At 39.0% G+C, this 19,591-nt stretch overlaps 1 protein-coding gene across 1 annotated transcript; it reads left to right on the forward strand.

Annotated features, from left to right (window-relative positions):
• The first annotated feature begins 938 nt into the window (after nucleotides 1–938).
• Nucleotides 939–16,970, forward strand: LOC124289185. The gene is made up of 3 exons (XM_046725786.1): nucleotides 939–1,383; nucleotides 2,133–2,214; nucleotides 15,725–16,970. Exons 1-3 carry the CDS (start codon nucleotides 1,150–1,152, stop codon nucleotides 16,498–16,500), a joined length of 1,092 nt encoding a protein of 363 aa, XP_046581742.1. The 5' UTR covers nucleotides 939–1,149; the 3' UTR covers nucleotides 16,501–16,970.
• The last annotated feature ends 2,621 nt before the right edge of the window (nucleotides 16,971–19,591 follow it).

Genomic DNA, 19,591 nt, shown 5'->3' on the forward strand with positions numbered 1-19,591 from the left:
ATCGGGCAATTCAGAGATCAACATCATGAGCATCGATCTGTCAACCAAGTCAGCGATCCTGACCACGCCTTTTGCGACAAGCATGGGTTGCTGAAGACCAGATCTAACCTGGATCTTCACGGATATTATCAGCAACAGCAATCCGACTTGTAACTATATGCAGGGTATATGATTATTAGGGCTGGGTATTGCAGAGAATTTTCATATTGCGATGCGAAAGCATATATTGCGATATGTATTGCAATATTGCAAGAAGTCCTTTTTTAACAAAAAGACTACTCATAATCGAGTTAATGCTTGATTTATAAAGCAAATCACAACAAAATCACCATGCTTGATTAAGCTTTAATAAAAACTTTTAAGCATGACAAAATAAAAATGTAATTAATATTTGGCACAAATAAAAAAAGGAAAGGAACAATTTATAAAACGGAAATATACGAAGATTTCCGAGTGTTACGAAGTTTTCCGAATGCATGTCAAAATACCGGTTTTCGATCAGCATATCGCAATACGTATCGTTTTCATGTCTGAACCGGTAAATACCGGTAACCGGTTATATTGCGCAGCCCTAATGATTATTACAGTCAGTGTTGATCTCCTGGTGGCTTTAGATGAACTGTGAGATGAGAGTCAACCATGCAGCCGCTCCCTTATATACAATGGAAAAAGTGTAGATATTTTGATTATGTTCTCTGCATCTGAGGAGGCTTCAACTATATTTGAGCACTCAGTCTACATACAGTACAGGTCTACATACAGTACAGATCTACATACAGTACAGGTCTACATACAGTACTGGTCTACATACAGTACAGGTCTACATACAGTACAGGTCTACATACAGTACAGGTCTACATACAGTACAGGTCTACATACAGCACATCACTGCCTCTTCCTGAATCCACAAGGACAAAGTATAACAGTTGAAACACTATTGCACAACGTATTACTCTGTCCCATAACAATATAGTTTACTTATAATAACAAAAGAAGCTCATTTTGAATATATAATTATTCAAACTTACTCAGCGACTCCACTTACATTTATGGCGCAAATATGTGATAGTTTACTCACAGGTTGGATGTAACTTGCTGTGGCAGCGCCTGACAGTCAAGTAAACAAGAAGTATTCTGCACAACATCACCATGTGCATCTGGTTTCAACTTATATCAGCAACAGTTACAATGGCAGTAAGCAGCACTTACCACATCCAACCGTTTGGGTTTCAAATGTGTCAAAACCTCTGCTACCAAATCAAGGGATGCTCCTTTTTGAAGTTTTCAAGTCTTCATCTTGACTGTGACATACCTGACAAAGGGCAGAAAAAGGAAATCGGCTTGAAATGTACAACCTGCTTCAACAAGACAAAGACATTGAAGGTATTTGTGTCACATCTTGATATTGCATTTTTGACGTTACATGGACTCATAGAATACCTCTTATGTACAAACAATGGGTACATATTTAGAACTCATTTTCTTGAATTTTGCTCTTTACGCCAAGACATACCAGGTTTGGGAGGCCTACTCTTAATTTTGATTTTGATTACGATTTCGAGTTCCAGTAACTTTGACACGAACAGCAAATACATCTTCTCAATATTTAATCTAACACGTGTATCTTGCCTAGACCATAAATGGAGAAAATGTTATGAAATTATGAATAATATTAGGAAAAAAACCACACTTTTCATATCGTTGCTACATTGTCTTTCCAGTCCCAAGCTCTGGCAATATAGTTTCAGTATGACGTCCTATCGTTGATCACTGGGGCTTGACGAGGGAATTTACAAATGTTGATGTATTGAATGAACTTATAGTTGAAGAAGGATAACAATATATGGATGAACAACTTCTTTATTGCAGTGAGAGAGTGCCGTTCCGGTGTAGGGCCGGTGTTCATTACTTGCTTGATAACGGTTTTAGAACCTACACCGGAACTCGCTCTCACTGCAATAAAGAAGTTGTTCATCCATATATTGTTATCCTTCCTTACTGCTCCAACTTCTAAATGCCTCCATGTCATCATTGTCCTGGAACAGTCACACGTTACAGTTTGCCCTTTCTAAATATAAACACACCAAATAACTATGTCTCATCAAGTATCTTGCTCCCATTTACATTCACAGGAAGAAACGTTCCCAGTGGGTGAATGTTCACAAGGTGAACGGATCATCACCACAAAAACCAAAGGCCGCCACTGTGTCAGACGTAAGTGGACAAAATAAATAGTAACAAAATATAGATCCTCATCAACTTAAATCAGGGGCTCCGTGACTTTTTAGTCATCGCATTTTAGTGCTGTATCTATGGTCATGCCAATCATGGATGGACCAGTCGGGGCTTAATGACAGCACCAATATAACTGGCATATTGCTGGATGCGGAGTTAAATAAAGAAAACCAGGTAATAATATGACAGTTAGAATATTGTAAGGGCACACATTAGTGGTACAAGTAAAGGAGGAACTATCAGTTACTGTCTATCTCAAGATGGGCGCTTATGACTAGGAATTGTTACGAGGACCGTTGCATCCATCTTGAATTCCTGATGTGCATTCTACATAGATAAGGATGTTGATTTAGCCGTCTGATGATCACAGACTGAAATACGTCACAGAGCCACAATGGTGTATTTTGGAATTATCTGTATCCGTGAACCGTATTTGCAGATAGATCAAGCGGTTTATGTAGTATCCATTTTGCTACGTGTAAATATCGTCCGACATGCAGGCATCTTGATATCTGGGTCCTGATACACAGGGTTCCAGTATAATGTATTGGTCACTGTACGTTGACTTCTGCCAGCTTCCTGTTTGGCAATAACCCTTAATCTCTCAGTTCCTCAACCGCAATATTTCCCATTTCATGAAGTCCTTTCTGCAAAGCTAAAACCAGTCTAGAATTTCTCAGTTAACTTTCAATTTAAATGGCTCTATATGTTTCCATTAAAACTACATATTTTCAGAGACTTTGCTACTGCGTATGTGAAAAGGAATAAAAAGAAGTCATCCATTAGACGTTATACGTATTCATGTTCGTCCAACTTCTAAATGCCTTTCAAGAACTTTAGGACTTATGCTGAAAGTGGTCATATCTGTTCCAGTGGGTGACATTTTGTGAGGAACTGGGGCTGGTCTTTCTGTTCTGGGAAAAGGAACAGCTTAAGCTGGCCATTTATTTTGCTCTTATTGCTGCTTTACATCCTTAGAGCTTGGTTAATCTTAACAACAAAACAAAACAGATATCGTTCTGATCGAAGTAAATGGGGAATTAGTTTGGTTTGTTTTTGGTAACTATATTGAACAGCAACAGAAACGCAAGTATGGCTTTTTGTCAAGTTTTAAAATAGAAGACAACCAAAATTATGTCTAAGCATTTATTCTATAAAAAAACACTGCCAACTTAACAGCTGAAAGTTGCAGTCGACATTTAATTGCAATAAGTTCAAATTGATCACAGTCCGTCAAATGGACATACCCCTGAACGCGACAAGTGACAGTCTCTTTAATAGCGTGTATGGCCACCTTGAGCTTGCACACAGACCGTGCAACGTCGCCTCATTGAGTTCACTAGAGTCTGAAAGTGGTTCCACTCAACACCAATCTCTGTTCCAACGGTGCAACTGTGAGTGGCTGTCTACATGCAGCAATCCTACGTCCAATTTCGTCAACGAATATTCAATGGGGGCCATATCCGGGAAAAGAGACGGCCATGGGAGAACGTTAATGATATTCTGAGCAAGATAATCCATCGATACCCTTGCTGTGTGAGGGCTGTAAACGTCGCTTGCGTTGTTGACGTGTCAAAATTGGCCCCACATATGGCCGTCGGCAGTGGATTCCAGCAGCCCGAAGACAACGCATAATCGTATCGCTGGACACTGCTCCCCTTGACCCATTGAACTAAAGCTGTTGTTACTGTTGCTGCTTAAGTTCGGTTCCTTAGATGAATGACACGGATGAACCGATCTTGCGCATGAATGTCACTCGTTGCCGTCCTGTACGGGGACTATCAGCAGCAATCCCGGTTTGCTGATGACGTTGAGCAAGTCGTGTAATGGTGGTAAGATGACAGCCCTATTGTGTAGCTACAGCGGTGGCAGAGCTACTTCGTCCAACATTCCAATGGCCATTCCCCCCTGCCCAGCCGTTAGGCTTGGCGTCGTGTGTGTGGCGTGTTGGAGAGGGGTGGTGTGTGGGATTTGGTTGGGGGGGTGACAACCATTATTGGCATGAGTATATAAACAAAATGTTCTTATGATATAGCACCTAAATGCATGGTTTGCCAATGGTTGCCAATGAGACATTGTTTAATACGCATCGGTTCGGGGAATTTGGAGTAAAATCCCAAATAGATCACATAAGTATTGGCTGAAAGATATGAAAAGGTGACACGGCTACGGCAGTGTTGTGGAAAATGCACGACAGGGAAATAGGAATAATAAATAATACTTTGTGTGTGTAGTATGTATTTTTGAATACTTATTCGCACGAATTTCACAGTAAGTTAATTATTTGACCCTATTTCGTTGATAGCTGTTTTCTCTTATTGTGAAATTCCTTTTTACACAAATTTCAAATGCCTCAGCAAGTGTATTTTCCTGCTTGATGAATGCTTGCATTATATCTAAAATGTATAGATTAAAACCTTTGTCTCTTGTCCGACTCAATTTTTAGATTGAAGAATGAGAAAGAAACTTGTTTTTACACGTTATCTAATTTTAGATTATTTTAATATGTGGAGCTATGCGATGTCACAACAATAAATACATTTGGCATGGCAGACTCTACGGCAACGGCATGATATGCCAAGGAAACCACTCCCATATTGCGTAAAAACTCAGATTAGCTGTCCTTGAGTTATTAAAAAGGTCACGGCCATTGCTAATCGCATGCAGACACCTTTCGTTACTATCCTTTCCTTGATTATCACACTTCTTCCTGGTAGGATAGTACTTTATGATATCGACTCGATAGTTATGTGGTTCACTTCTGCAAATAACGATGTTTCTGACGTTAAATCTCAGTGTTGTTGAACTGTCGAGGCGAACCATAGAGTTTTATGCAATATAAAAGCAATCTCCGAACGTAAAGCTGATTATTTGCGTGAAACAGACACTAACTTGATCGCCATTTTGTCACATACTACCATGATTTTAGCTCCTTACAATTGGTCCGGACCAATTGTAAGTTTCGATTGTAACTTACAATCGCTTTGTGCAAGTGGATGGCGATTGTAGCAGAAGCCTAAGATCTCGATCTTAAGGATTTATAATAATTGAGGCACTAAGATTGCTCTGTGCAATTGGGCCAGAGCAATCTTAGTTACAATCAATCTTAGGCCCCTACAATCGACTTTACAATCGCCATACAATTGCCCTAATCCACTTGCACAAAGCCGATCTTAGAGCGATTGTAAGACGCATGGATTTAAGATCGTGATCTTACCTAAGATTGAACTCTTCAGTGATGGAGGTAAGAAAACACATGAGTCACGCGTCATTGGCTACGATGAAGAGTTACCACCCTTATCTTATCGGCAGATGACACATTGTTGCAACTTGTGGAAATGTCAACAGAGAAGAGGACGCGCCGCAGTAAATTTACTGGACAAGAGCAATTCGTGCTGACGGATGAAGTGACACGCAATAATGATGTTTTGTTCGCCCAATTCTCCCCAATAGTGACGAGTAAGCGAAAGGCGGACATGTGGGAAAACATAGCCGAACAGTAAGTCCAATAGTAAGAACAATCTACATTTGTAAATGTACCGATTATATATACAAATCGGAACTAGAACATTTCTGTATGCCATTTAATAAATTGATCGTATTTCTTTTGTGTAGTAGTATATCTTTTTCCTGAAAGCAGGCATTCATTTTTAATTGAAGAGCCTAACACAACATTCGTTATCACCACATTGCCACTTCTCCACTGTTAGTAACACCGCTATATTTACGTTTTAAAGGGTCACTGCTGTCAGCTCGACAAGGCGGAGAGGGCAGATGTCAGGAAGAAGTGGAACGAACTGAAGTAAGTTAAGGATGAGATCTGTATAATGTAAGATTTATACAGGAATGTACTTTTGTTGGTCCCTGCATCAGTATATTTGCAGAGACTGTCCAACACCTTGTCAGTGGATGCCCTGCATGGGCACAAACAGCATATGTTAAACAACATGATGGCATGGCTCGTTGCGTTTACTACCGTCTCCGCCATGTCTGTGGCTTTGACTCTGAGGTCCATCCATGGTACGACCCTGAACATGTCCAGGGTGTCATGGAAAATGATGCTTTTAAACTTCTCTGGAATAGGCCCATATACAGCCTCAGAAGAATTCACGCCAACAAACCTGATCTTGTCCTTTTTGATAAAGCCAATGAATTTATTTACATTATTGAATTTTCTGTCCCTTTTGACAGCAATGTGATTGTCAAGATTCAGGAAAAGCATGATAAATATGCGGACCTCGTCTTTAGAATGTCTCGCTTGCATCCCAAGTACACTGTCGTCAGGCTCCCCATTGTTCTCAGTGCCCTTGGTTTGGTACCTCCTGATCTCTTGGCGCAGATCAGGAGAGTACCCGGGTTCTCCACCGGGAGCACAGCCCTTCTGACAATCTGGGTAATGCAGAAGGCTGCAGTGTTTGGGAGTCTTCATATTCTCCTTAAAGTTCTTGCTGGGTTCGACGAGGCAGTGTTTCCAGGGAGAAGTCCCATTCGTGGTCTGGGCTGCGTGTAGAGGGGGCGAGGGCCCTGAGCTGATGATGAGCCTTACCAGCCTGACTATGCCAGGATCACCCAAACCCTCTCTGCTGCATACTATCTTTAATCTGTAAAACATAATAATAACAAAAATTTATATAGCGCTAAATCCAACCACTAAGTGGGTGCTCAAAGATCGAGTGATTAATATTCTAAGTTTTTGTCTGAGAAACGTGATGCCATAAAATGTTGTTTAATCCATGTTTCCTTAAAAATACATAGGTTTGAATTTTAAAAAAAATACATTTATGCAAACATGCTCACAATGTCTTGAGAATTCTTTTAAACTTTAATTCGCACAGTAAAAAAATAAAGTTCAACCAACTACACCTTTTCCAGACATTACCAATAGTTTATATATCGAATTTAACATGAAACATAACAGCCTGATTTGTTTATATATAAGGCACCAAATCATTTTGAAACAAACCAGCCATACATTTGACCATACCAAAGAGGGTATGTTGTTATATATACATGTGTATTTGTACTTTACATGATAGTGACAAGTTCATTACAAATGCAGATGCCAAATAAGGAAAAAGGCACAAACAACAAAAAGGGAACTGATGAAAACAGGAGGAGGCCTTGCTCCAACTCCTCTCTCAGATTTGGAGTCTAAGGTACATGCACAATTGTGTAAACGTAGAAATGTAAGCATTTTCCAATATTAATATGGTCACAACAGTGCAAATATTTCAAAGCAAGAAAAATGCTGCTGGTGATATTAATATTATGTGTTTTAAGCTTCCTATCTCAATTCCATGTTAAGAAAATAACCTTGGGTCATGATATATTTGTAAAACTATTTTCAGATACATTTGTATGTCACATTACCGTGAAATCTTATGTTAGGTTATCTGCTTGATACCTGCCTGCCAAATAGATGGCATTCCTGGTGGAGTTGAAAGTGGTTTGTGTGCCAGTAAGTGCAAAACATGTTATTCTCATTGGAAAGTACAAATTGATTTTTACATAAAAAGGGTACTTACAATATAAGAATCACACAATTCACATATAATGAAAGTTGTGAATTATTACCATGTACGCTTTGTGAGGAACATGTTCAACTTTTCTTCAGATGAGATGTACTTCGACACACAAGACCTGATGCAAGCATGTCAAGCGAGCTTGAAAGTTCAAGATCAATAACAGCTTTGCCCATAGGTGATTATGTTCAGTGGTGTACATTTATATTGTTCAATAATAAAATATAAGTGATAGTTACATTAATCAAATATCAGTTATTGATTCATATTAATGTACAAAAAGTATTCAATTACTGCTGATCAAAGTTGCTGCTTCTGTCTAGACAAACTTGCAAAGTTGAAAAAAAAAGAAATTCAGTTCATACATATTACAAAACAATTTGTACATAAGGTGTACCTTACAGAATACTTAATAATATAGCGATTGTCTCTTCATCTTCCAGAAGACACTCAGAAGTCTGCTATCAAGAATTCTACCAGTACTACATGTAAGCATATGTCAAATATGTTAATGGTACATTTCTCATAATATTGCATTAATTATTTTATGTATAATTTCAATATAGTATTCACTGTAAACAATATTAAAGGATACTGTGCTGCATTGTATGTATTATGCTTACTTATAGTTAACTGGATTTGTAATTTCCTGTACTTAATACTGACCAAGTCCAAATCTCCAAAGCTACAAACAGTAGTCGATCTGGAGAGGGAGAAGCTGGAGGTGCTGCATCAGATACAGCGTGATGGAAGTGATAGGCTCGACATTGAGAGGAAAAGATTGGCCATTGAGGAGAGGAGACAGGCTGTTCAAGAAAAGAGACTGGCTCTCGATGAGGAAATTTTGAGTTTGCTGAGAAGTAAATCTATAAGTTCTCCTTTCAGTCTGTTCCCCCAATGATAAATATCACATAGACTGCAAATGTCCTCAATATAATTTGTGACATTTCCATTCATAAGGAATTGTTTACTGTATCATTTAAAGAAATAACATCATAATCAAGTGGTTTTAGAAGATTTGGACTCAGTCAAATTCACTGTCATCTGTACAATGAACATTTGGAAACATGAATTATTAAATGTAGGATTTAGGAAAATTTATTCTAAATTTATCCCTTCCTCATCATGTGGCCATCATTCAGAGGTCCCTGATAAACATAGTCAATTTCTGGGGCACCTTCCTCTTCAAGAGCAGGGGGATTGGCCAGCCTTGAATCTATGCAGATATTATGCAGCATACATGCTAACATAATAATCTGGGCACATTTTGTGTGTGGGGGTAAATTGAAGGCACCCTGTGTAAGCATCTGAAAATAATTAATGTATGGTAATTAATGCATTATTTTCTAATTATAGAATTCAGATATAAAAAGAAGAAGGTTTATGTATTATTGATATGAACCAAACTTGAATATTTTTTTTATTGTCTTAATAATAATATATACTTTTAATTGACTCTTATTGTATCATATGAGGTAGCTTAATGAGTCTCATCGGTTCAAAGATATCAATACATCTATATTTACTAGATCGTTTCAGACAAGCTTAGGAATTTTTTATATTTGTTCCCAGAATTCCTGACCTGAATCTTGATTTCAGAACACCAAATGCCCTTTCAATGGTGTTTCTAGTCATCATGTGGGCACCATTATATCTTTCTTCTGGCCTTGTCTGCGGATTACCTATTGGTGTTAGGAGCCAAACCAAAACAGTCAACAAATTTTTCACTATGATATTAATGTCTGTTTGAAATATGTTTCATGTGTGCAGTTGCTTTGTGAAATACGTAGCCTTCTTGTGACTTCTAAGCTTGACACTGATGTGACATGTCTTGTATTAGGTGGTTGTGCCATTTAGTAACTGCGTAAATATTTGACATTTTAAATAATAAGAAATAAACAAACCCAGAATCTCCTAAAAGCCATCCATCTGGAGGAGAGGACTCGAACGATTGTCCCAAAAGACTGTTGCTAAGGATCATTGAGTCGTGACTTGCAACAACATTGCTGAACAAAGGAAATAATTGAAGACGTAATTATTTTTATGAACATCACTCATAACATAATATAAGTATACACGGCTTAACATAGTTAAATCTTACTCAGTACTAAGACTTTACTGCAACAATTTTTATTTAAGAATATCCCCCTGTGGTACTACATTTTCCGTTAATGTGTGTGTATCTATATTTACAATTGATTGCAATTATGTTTACCTATTCATCTTGTTATATTCAATTCAAACATATTGTAATTGAGATTACTGTATCTCAAATTAAAGGGCACATGCAACGGAAAACACAACTTTGCAGATTCTGATACCTTTCGGTATGGACTTACCGAAACAAATCGTCAAAAATGCAAATTCAACTTATAAAGTTGAAAAATAACGCGATGAAAAAAACCGCGCAAAATCGGAGTTCAAACGTTTCACTAATTTTCCCCCGACTTTTCGGGGAAAAACTGGTTTCAACTGCTGGGCTGCGCTCATAGCACGTGCGCAGTGAAATAGGTTCGCGCAGCTTGGAAGCGGGTTGTCGGGTGAATACTCAGGCTTTGGTGTGAGCTATGTTTCTAATGTTTTGTTGATATCTCACAGGCGCGAGCTTTTTATATGTAATGACAGTAAATTAACTGTTTATATAATTTCATTTGTCTATTTCACCACACGTTCTTCTTACCGAGTCACTTTCTCAGTTCGATACTTGAAAGCAATGTCATTATTTAGCGTTGACAGAATTTCTAACTGTGATATAGATATGTCGTTGTCACAGACAAAACTCAATGTCTTGTTTTATTGACACCTGTGTGTCTGCCTGCCTGTCTGCTAATGACAATATTCAATACACAGCTGCTATCACTGACCACATGCAATTTGAACTTAACACCTATCAGGCTATACACCATAAACAAAATGCATTGATTTATGTCCCGAGTTCTGTCTCTGTCACATTATGTAATTACACAGACAGGCAGGTGTGATACTTGAACACATGACATGTTATGATGTCTGTTGATTGTAAAATGTTATACACAAAAAATGAGCATGTATTTACAAAACCCAACATCTCTATATATACACACACAATGAGCCGTGAAGGCATCTGCAAATGAACCAGCCGTTACACTTGTGTGCACACCCACCCGCTCTGACTGGGTTCGGTATCCCGGCTGCTTCGTTTCTTGGGAAGTAAACCCAAGTACACAATATTGCACTTTTGATTTGCGATTGTACGCTTATAATTTTGTTTATATGTTTTTTTCATAACCAGCAATGTATATTATATGTCATGAATAAGTGATAATTGTGTTTTAATTATGTTTGATTTTTTTGGTTGCATGTGACCTTTAAACAAGAGAAATTCATGAAAGAGTCCTGGCTAGCTATTCTCAAATGTTCGTAGCCCTACGAACTTCTTAAGGCCATTCTTAAAACATTGGCTACGATCAAAATTACGAATTCTTAGGGCTACGAACGTTTCGAGAATAAGGGCCCTGGGCCCACTTGCACAGAGTAATCTTAGTGCTACAATTATTATAAATCCTTAAGACCGCGATCTTAGGCTTCTGCTACAAGCGCCATTCACTTGCACAAAGCGATTGTAGGCTAAGATCATTGTAAGTTACAATCGAAACTTGTGTCTGCTTCACGCAAATAATCAGCTTTACGTTTGGAGATTGCTTTTATATTTCATAAAACTGTATGATTCGCCTCGACAGTTCAACAACACGGAGATTTAACGTCAGAAACATCGTTATTTGCAGTAGTGAACCCCATAGCTATCGAGTCGATATCATAAAGTATTATTCCCACTCGGAAGGTGTGTGAAAGAACATACCTTTGTGATAATCAAGGAAAGGATAGTAACGAAAGGTGTCTGCATGCGATTAGCAATGGCCGTGACCTTTTCAATACCTCAAGAGCAGTTAATCTTAGTTTTTACGCAATATGGGAGTAGTTTCCCTTGGCATATCATGCCGTTGTCGTAGAGTCTGCCATGCCAAATATATTTAATGTTGTGACATCGCATAGCTCCACATATGTTGTTTTTTTCGGTCACGTTCGTGTCATTGATTTTGTCTTAATTTATCATTAAAATAATCTAAAATTAGATAACGTGTAAAAACAAGTTTCTTTCTCATTCTTCAATCTAAAATTGAATCGGACAAGAGACAAAGGTTTTTAATCTATACATTTCAGATATAATACAAGCATCCATCAAACAGGAAAATACACTTGCTGAGGCATTTGAAATTTGTGTAAAAAGGAATTTCACAATAAAAAAAAGCAGTTATCAATGAAATAGGGTCAACTAATTAACTTACTGTGAAATTAGTGCGAATAAGTATTAAAAAATACATACTACACACACAAAGTATTATTTATTATTCCTATTTCCCTGTCGTGCATTTTTCACAACACTCCCGTAGCCGTGTCACCTTTTCTTATCTTTCAACCAATACTTGTGTGATATATTTGGGATTTTACTCAAAATCCCCCGAACAGATGCGTATTAAACAATGTCTCATTGGCAACCATTGGCAAATCATGCATTTAGGTGCTATATCATAAGAAAATATATTTTATATATTTTATATTTTATGTTTTAATTTTCATAATTACTAAGTCACTAAATCTAGACCCAAATATATTAATGGATTTTTTCGTATTTCAATATTTTCACATAAACATGGGTAGGGATTTCTGTGATTACAATATCACATTCTTAGTTCATGAATCAAGACAGTTAGAATGTAGAAAAATATGTTATCTTCCACGTAATAGTTTCCTTCCAAGATTTGTGGGATTTTTTTGCATGAAAATTCTGCAAGGTGCGATTGAGGGAGGTATGTGTTGTGTGCAGTAACCAGTTCCACTTTTTATTTGCGCTGAATGCTATGCGCACTAGCAGACAACTGTAGACAGGAGTTGAGTATAAGAAATTCCTACCTCCACCGTTGACGAGTTCGATCTGAGTTAAGATCGCGATCTTAAATCCATGTCGTTTTACAATCGCGCTAAGATCGGCTTTGCGCAAGTGGACTGCCGGTTCGGTCAATGCATTCTATTTATTAGGATTATTTCAAGGGGTTAGGGTTAGGGTTAGGGCTGAGGGTTTAGGGGTCAGGGTTAGGGTTAGGGTTAGGGTTAGGGTTAGGGACCTAATCCAATAAAGTTGGTCCAGTGTAATACGTGAGTTGTTTGTTGTTTTTCCTTTTTGCATTTTAATAAAAAAAAATCACACAAAAACGGAAAACCAAAAACGTCGAAAGTACACTATGAAAAGGAGTAATGTAGAAATTTTGGGCTAATGGAAATTGGCCTGGATTTTTACTCAAGCCTCTTTCACACGCAACATAAATTTTGTTCAGTAATGATTCAAAGGCTAACTCACCCTCGTGCCGTCACTACACATGCTCATATCTCCCTCGTTCCTTAGTGCGATCCACATTATCCTTACTGTGTTCCCTACATTACATTTCTGTCACAAAATCACCGATTTATATAAAAGCGCGTCATTCATGCATGCACCGTGAAATCTACGTCTGACCCCTGACGTCAACAACCCTTTTCAGTTTGAGGCATATCGGCTCATTCCATGCCACACGTTATCTTGCAGATTACGGAATGGGACGAGTGTGCCAAATGGCATCGGATCGTCTCGGCAGTAGATTAAAATCACGAGACACCAAGTCTACCCGTAACCTTCGTAATTGTCCGTGACCTTTTCGACTCTATCCGTTCATTTGCGTGAAACAAAGGACTGACTCGATAAATGTGCACATTGTGCCACAGTGGGCACGTAGCTCAGTCGGTTAGCTGTCGAGCTAACAATCCGAAGGTCGCGGGTTCGCGTCCGACGGGTTCTCACAAACTGGTTGGGTGTCTTAATGACACGTGACCTACGGCAGAGATCGTCCTCACGGGAAGTTGTGGTGCTGTATTCTAAAGGTGCTCCTTATGTTTTAATTTTCATAATTATTAAGTCACTAAATCTAGACCCAAATTTATTAATGTATTTTTTTGGTATTTCAATATTTCCATATAAACAGGGTTAGGGATTTCTGTGATTACAATATCACATTCTTAGTTCCTGAATCAAGACAGTTAGAACGTAGAAATATATATGTTATCTACCACGTAATAGTTTCCTTCCAAGATTTGTGGGATTTTTCCCCACTTTTATTTGCGCTGAATGCTATGCGCACTAGCAGACAACTGTAGACAGGAGTTGAGTATAAGAAATTCCTACCTCCACCGTTGAAGAGTTCGTTCTGAGTTAAGATCGCGATCTTAAATCCATGTCGTTTTACAATCGCGCTAAGATCGGCTTTGTGCAAGTGGATTAGAGCAATTGTATGGTGATTGTAAAGTTGATTGTAAGGCCCTAAGATTGCTTGTAACTAAGATTGTTCTGTGGAAGTAGGACCAGGTCAGTATTGACGCTTGGAGATGTACAAGCCACACAAACGACGCCAAGACTATCGGCTGGGCAGAGGGGAATGGCCATTGGAAAGTTGCACGGAGGTAGCTCTGCAACCGCTGTAGCTAGACAATTGGGCTGTCATCTTATCACCATTACACTGACGTTTTGTTCTTTTCCAGAGAAAATATTATGGTCAGGTGATAGACATAAGCAATGACTTTAGTTACTTTATTTATCAAAATCGGGGTACGCTGAAACCTTATTCATCCCCAGTCGTGCCTCTTGTTGAAACCCATTGAAGGCCCCAGACCTGTGATTGGTCAATTCCAAGGTAAACACTAATCAGCTGTGCAATTCATCGTAGTAAAGAAAGCACGACGGCCCATTTTAATGCACATACGCTTTAGTGGAATCGGTAGAATCATTTGAAAACAAGTGCTAGCAAAGGACTGATGTATTTTTCTGAACTTTTTTCAATAATAATGTGTTCTTACCTAAGGTTTGCATCACAAACAGCTTGTAGATTGATGGCGTGGAACCCTTTCCTGTAGACGTACGCGGATTCATTGTCACCGCTTGGTCATTTGATAGGTATAAGTGTTCCATCAATATTACTCGGGGTATCTCAGCGATTTGATAGAAATCTGACATTATGTGCCGAAAGGACGCAGGGTCGGGAAAGTTTATGTTGTCGAGCATACTGCTCAGTGCAGACACTGTTCTGTGACAACACCTCGATACACTGGACTGGTGTACTCAGTGGAGTACCTAGAGCAAAAAGCCACCCTTACTTAAAAAACGCATTGTTAAAAGAAACTGTTTCTCTGGGGTAAGGGCATGCGATCTTTTTGAAGGGTGCTTGGTTAATGCACGTACTTTGTGCAGTAACTGGAACAACGACAAACGAGGCATTCTGTATCGCGCATACAGCTCCTCGATCGTCACTCAGAATTTCGAGCTGCTTGGTTTTGTCTCTGAAAACCCGTTCCCTCCTTAAAAATCGGTCGTATTCTTTACAAAATAGCACAGTGGACGCCATCTTGGTCGATTGTAAGACCTCTACAATTGGTCCGGACCAAAAAGTTGTTTACCAAACTATCATTAAAATATTGACACAGTTCACTGTTTGTTACGAGGGAGGAGTGCAGAGAAACGGACAGCCAGCTGTTCGAGAAGCACGTTCACAGACAGTTATTTATTCATTAACCTGTGCTGTGCCGTCTCCATCCGTTCTCGAACACCTGGCTGTCCCTTTTCTCTGCACTCTTCCCTCGTAACATATAGTGAACTGTGTCAATACTTTAATGATAGATTGTTAAATAACTTTTGTATTTTTAGGACAAAAATTCTGCAAAAACCTCACAGAGTGGGTATGATGTTTTGATTATTATCAGCGTTTCATTGAGTATTTTATGTTTATTAGTTTTCGAGTTAGATTGCAATTCATCGGTCCGCTTTTGAGCCAAACGGACTATAGACCTTATAATGATTACAAACCATCAGAACATGGCAATCGTTATATCAGGTATATTTGTTTCAGTCAAATACACTGATGACATACCACCAGACAAAAGAAGTTCACCACGACTGTTGTTTGGACCAACGATGAATGATAGGATGTACCAACTCTTTCTTCATAATACATCTATAGTGGCGTATCCATATGAACATGGTGTTCATGTGATGTCAATCATCTACTTATCAACAACACAGACCCTCATTGTGGGTCATCGAGGACCTGACAACATACATTCCCACACTTTGAATGGAAGCGAGCATAAGATCTTCCTAAGGAATACCGCTGCCAAGTTCATGACAGTTGATGAGGAAGCAGGTTCGGTTTTTCTTGGAGATCGCGGGGATGTCAAAAGAGTGAAAACAAATGGAATGCAACTCAGAACTATCTACAAGAAAAAGATCACCGTAATGTCAATGGCTGTATATTCAAAACTAAAGACTCTATTTGTTTCGGTTAAAAGCCACTGTTTTTCTGTCAGTTATGGCGGGAATAACTTTAAGGTTGTAAAGCAAGGAAGTAATATGTACAGTATTGCTGTTGATACGTTGAATGATTTACTCTATTATAACGAAGGTAAACATATAATTGAAATGCCATTGAATAATACAAGCATTCAACGTAGAATTCAGAGTTCCTTTACTCCTTGGAATATTCTGTTTCACGGCGAGAACATGTACATTGGTCCTGGTGGAGGTAGTAACGTTTTTGGCGTATTAAAAGATCGTCGTGATTTTGTCCCTATTACTAATGTAACTAAACAGAAAACGTCCCGATGTTACATTTGTATTATTCCATAGACGAAACGGTTCGTGAAGGACAGTCAGCCATGATTACATACCACCTGTTTTCCTGTTTATTATTTTGGTTCCCATGTTTGACGTAAGAGGCGACTAACGGGATCGGATGTTCACTGTGAAGTTCAGTTTGAAGGGTACCTTGACATCATGAACGTTATCGTTGTTAAAGAGTTTCGGCGAGACTTGTTTTTGTTTTCCTTTGATGTCAAGATGTTCTGTGTACAGTATACATCTGTTGAGGTATTTTTACGAATCAGGAACATATGCAAGCAATGAGATATTTTGGTATTTTCAAAACGGAATGTTCGTAAGCCCATCGACAATTTCATTATGGAAAGAAATTCATTGTTTTTGCTTCCCGCGTCTAATATATATTAGGGTTTTACAGCCTGTTTCAGCCTGTTTTTTAAGCTGAGACAAAATGCGTCTGTGCACTGTAATGAACGTTTTCACATTACCTGACACATCAATAAATAGTCATGGTTATTGTAGTTTGATTATTTCTTTTGTATTTTCATTTCCGAATCATTTCCACATTTTCTACAATGTGATTTATATACTGAACATAATTGAAAACGCACCAGTCTAAAATTGTCCATATTTTCATCAAGATGGATTTCAGCATGACCATCATCAATGGATATGACTAACATGAAGTCGAAGGACATGTCTAGTTGACAAACGCTTTAGAAACAAATTCCTGTTCACAGTATGATACTTTATTCCAAAACGCATCAACCTGCAGCCACTCCATTGAAAAAAGCGCGAATTTCAGTCTGAAATCGTGCTGACTGACATTAAAAGCAGGTGTATGAGAAACGATTCTCATTGCTTCACTAACGATTGTGAAACGAGGACAGAGATGCCGAGGTTAACACCTCACGGAAGAGAACGTGCACTAGGCATTGATTTAGGTTGGCACAAGCATCAGGGATATTGCTCGACAACTTGGACTTGGCCACTCCACCATCTTTGGGCTTCATAGGCGACATCAGCAGACAGGCAGCACCCGTGACCTTCAACGACCTTGGCAACAACGTGTCACGACCTCCCGTCAGGATCGCCATATTGACCTTGACCATATCCGTGACTGAACAATGCCGACTGCCAGGACTGCTGCATTAGTTCAAGGTCGACGTGGGGTCATCAGCGCTGACACCATGCGACGCTGTCTACACGCTGCAGGGCTCCATGCTCGACGTCCTTACGTTGGATCAATATTCTGACTGACAGACACCGTAATGAGCGTATGCAATGGGCTAACAGGCATGTTCAGTAAAGTTTACAGCAATGGCATGGTGTGGTATATACGTAGTCACTGACGAGTCACGTCTTCACCTACGTAATGCTGACGGCCGATTACGTGTTTGGCGTAGACGTGGTGAACGTTATGCTTATCAGTGTGTGGTTCAGACAGACCGTAGGGTGGTGAGAGTGTCAGGGTCTGTAGTGCAATAAGTTACAATCACAAAACTGCCCTTCATGTCTGTCAACGGAGAGTTAATGCCCTTGACTACCGTGACCAGATTTTTCAGAATTACGTCCTGCCATTGTTCAATCACCACCAAGATGTCCATACGTTTCAACAGGACAACGCACGGGCACACACAGCTAGACTTCCCATGCAGTATCTGGCCCAGCAACACATCCAGGTTATTCATTGGCCAGCACAGTCGCCAGGTGTATCCCCCATTGAGCACTCGTTTGACGAAATCAGTCAAAGTCTTTCGCGGCGACAACAGATGCGAAACATCCGGGAACTTGAGGCTGCACTACTGCAGAAGTAGAATGCCATCCTCAAGAACTCTATTCGGACGCTTATTGACTCAATGCGGAGACGTTGCATTTCATGTGTCAATGGAAATGGCGGTCACACGCGATATTGACTTTTCGATTTGACCCCACATGTGTTTGATCCTTTCTGACTGTGGAACAATTAAATGAATGAGCGTCTTTTCTGTGTTGTTGTTTTTGTCAGTCGTCCATCTGTTATTATCCACTAAACAAATATCAATTCCTTACACGTGCTTTTAGTAATCTGAACTTTTGTAAGTGGTGCGTTTTCAATGATGTTCAGTATATTTTACAAAAGGTTTATTTTGAAATAATAAACACTTGCTTCGCAAAAGTTTATGTCTCACTTATTTGCTGTTAAATAGCAACGATTATAACATGTCTGGCTGTAAAGCGAGCTGTGTCACACTAAAACAAGTGCTTGATATTATGAGCATCTTGTCATCAGGGTAAGGTGAATGAAGCCTACAAACACAGAGTCTGGCCACCGTATCTAATTAAGTCTGTCCCTGCTCTCACAACTAGGCCCCTATATTGACCCGTTTGCTGGAATTACTTTCATTGCGAGTCACAGAGAGTGTTGTGAAAACACTGGTATGTATCTTTGTCTTTGCAAAGATGACAGTATGGTTGAATTGTGGGGAATGATTATACACATGGGGAAATCTCGCAAAACCCTGTAGTTCTTCATAACACCAATATGTTACCATTAACCACAGCAAAGGAACTAATTATAACTCAATTTAACTTACTATCTGCATAAATTTGCCCTCAAGATAGAATTAAATGGCAAATCTTAACGCAACCACGTACTCCCCCCCCCCCCACACACACACAACCAGACACACACACAAACACACACACACACACACACACCAAATGAACAATTGAATGAATAAAAATACCAAGGAAATAACAAAATCTGCAGTTTATTCAGAGAAGCAAACTCACAAATTGATATGAGTTCTTAGTCGAAATCGACCGAAATCATGGGGGGCATTAACGTCTCTATTTGTTGTTTCTCTGACCAATCGGCTTATAGTTGATGGATGGCAATCTATATCTCTTGGAACAACCCTAAATACCATGCCAGCATACCAATAGCTTGGCATCTTTGAGCAGTTGCTATTTTCTCAACTGAAATCAACTGATTTTCCAGTTATAGAGCTGTAAGAACAGTGTATATATATTTGACATTTGCTTATTAGCGGTTATACATACTGCCGGTGATAATCGCCTTTGCCTGCATTACGTTCACATTTCACATGAATGCATCGTGCTTCTATAAACATAACAT

This window comes from Haliotis rubra, unplaced genomic scaffold, assembly GCF_003918875.1.
Source record: "Haliotis rubra isolate DU_JTF1 unplaced genomic scaffold, ASM391887v1 Scf435, whole genome shotgun sequence".
NCBI classification, from domain to species: Eukaryota; Metazoa; Mollusca; class Gastropoda; order Lepetellida; family Haliotidae; genus Haliotis; species Haliotis rubra.

Excerpts from the sequence above, each read along its gene's own strand:
- LOC124289185 (XM_046725786.1), top strand. The coding sequence starts at position 1,150 with ATGTGCATCTGGTTTCAACTTATATCAGCAACAGTTACAATGGCAGTA. Across the intron at positions 1,384-2,132 it reads ACAAGACAAAGACATTGAAG|GAAGAAACGTTCCCAGTGGG; the intron begins GTATTTGTGTCA and ends TTACATTCACAG. Across the intron at positions 2,215-15,724 it reads AGGCCGCCACTGTGTCAGAC|TCAAATACACTGATGACATA; the intron begins GTAAGTGGACAA and ends TATTTGTTTCAG.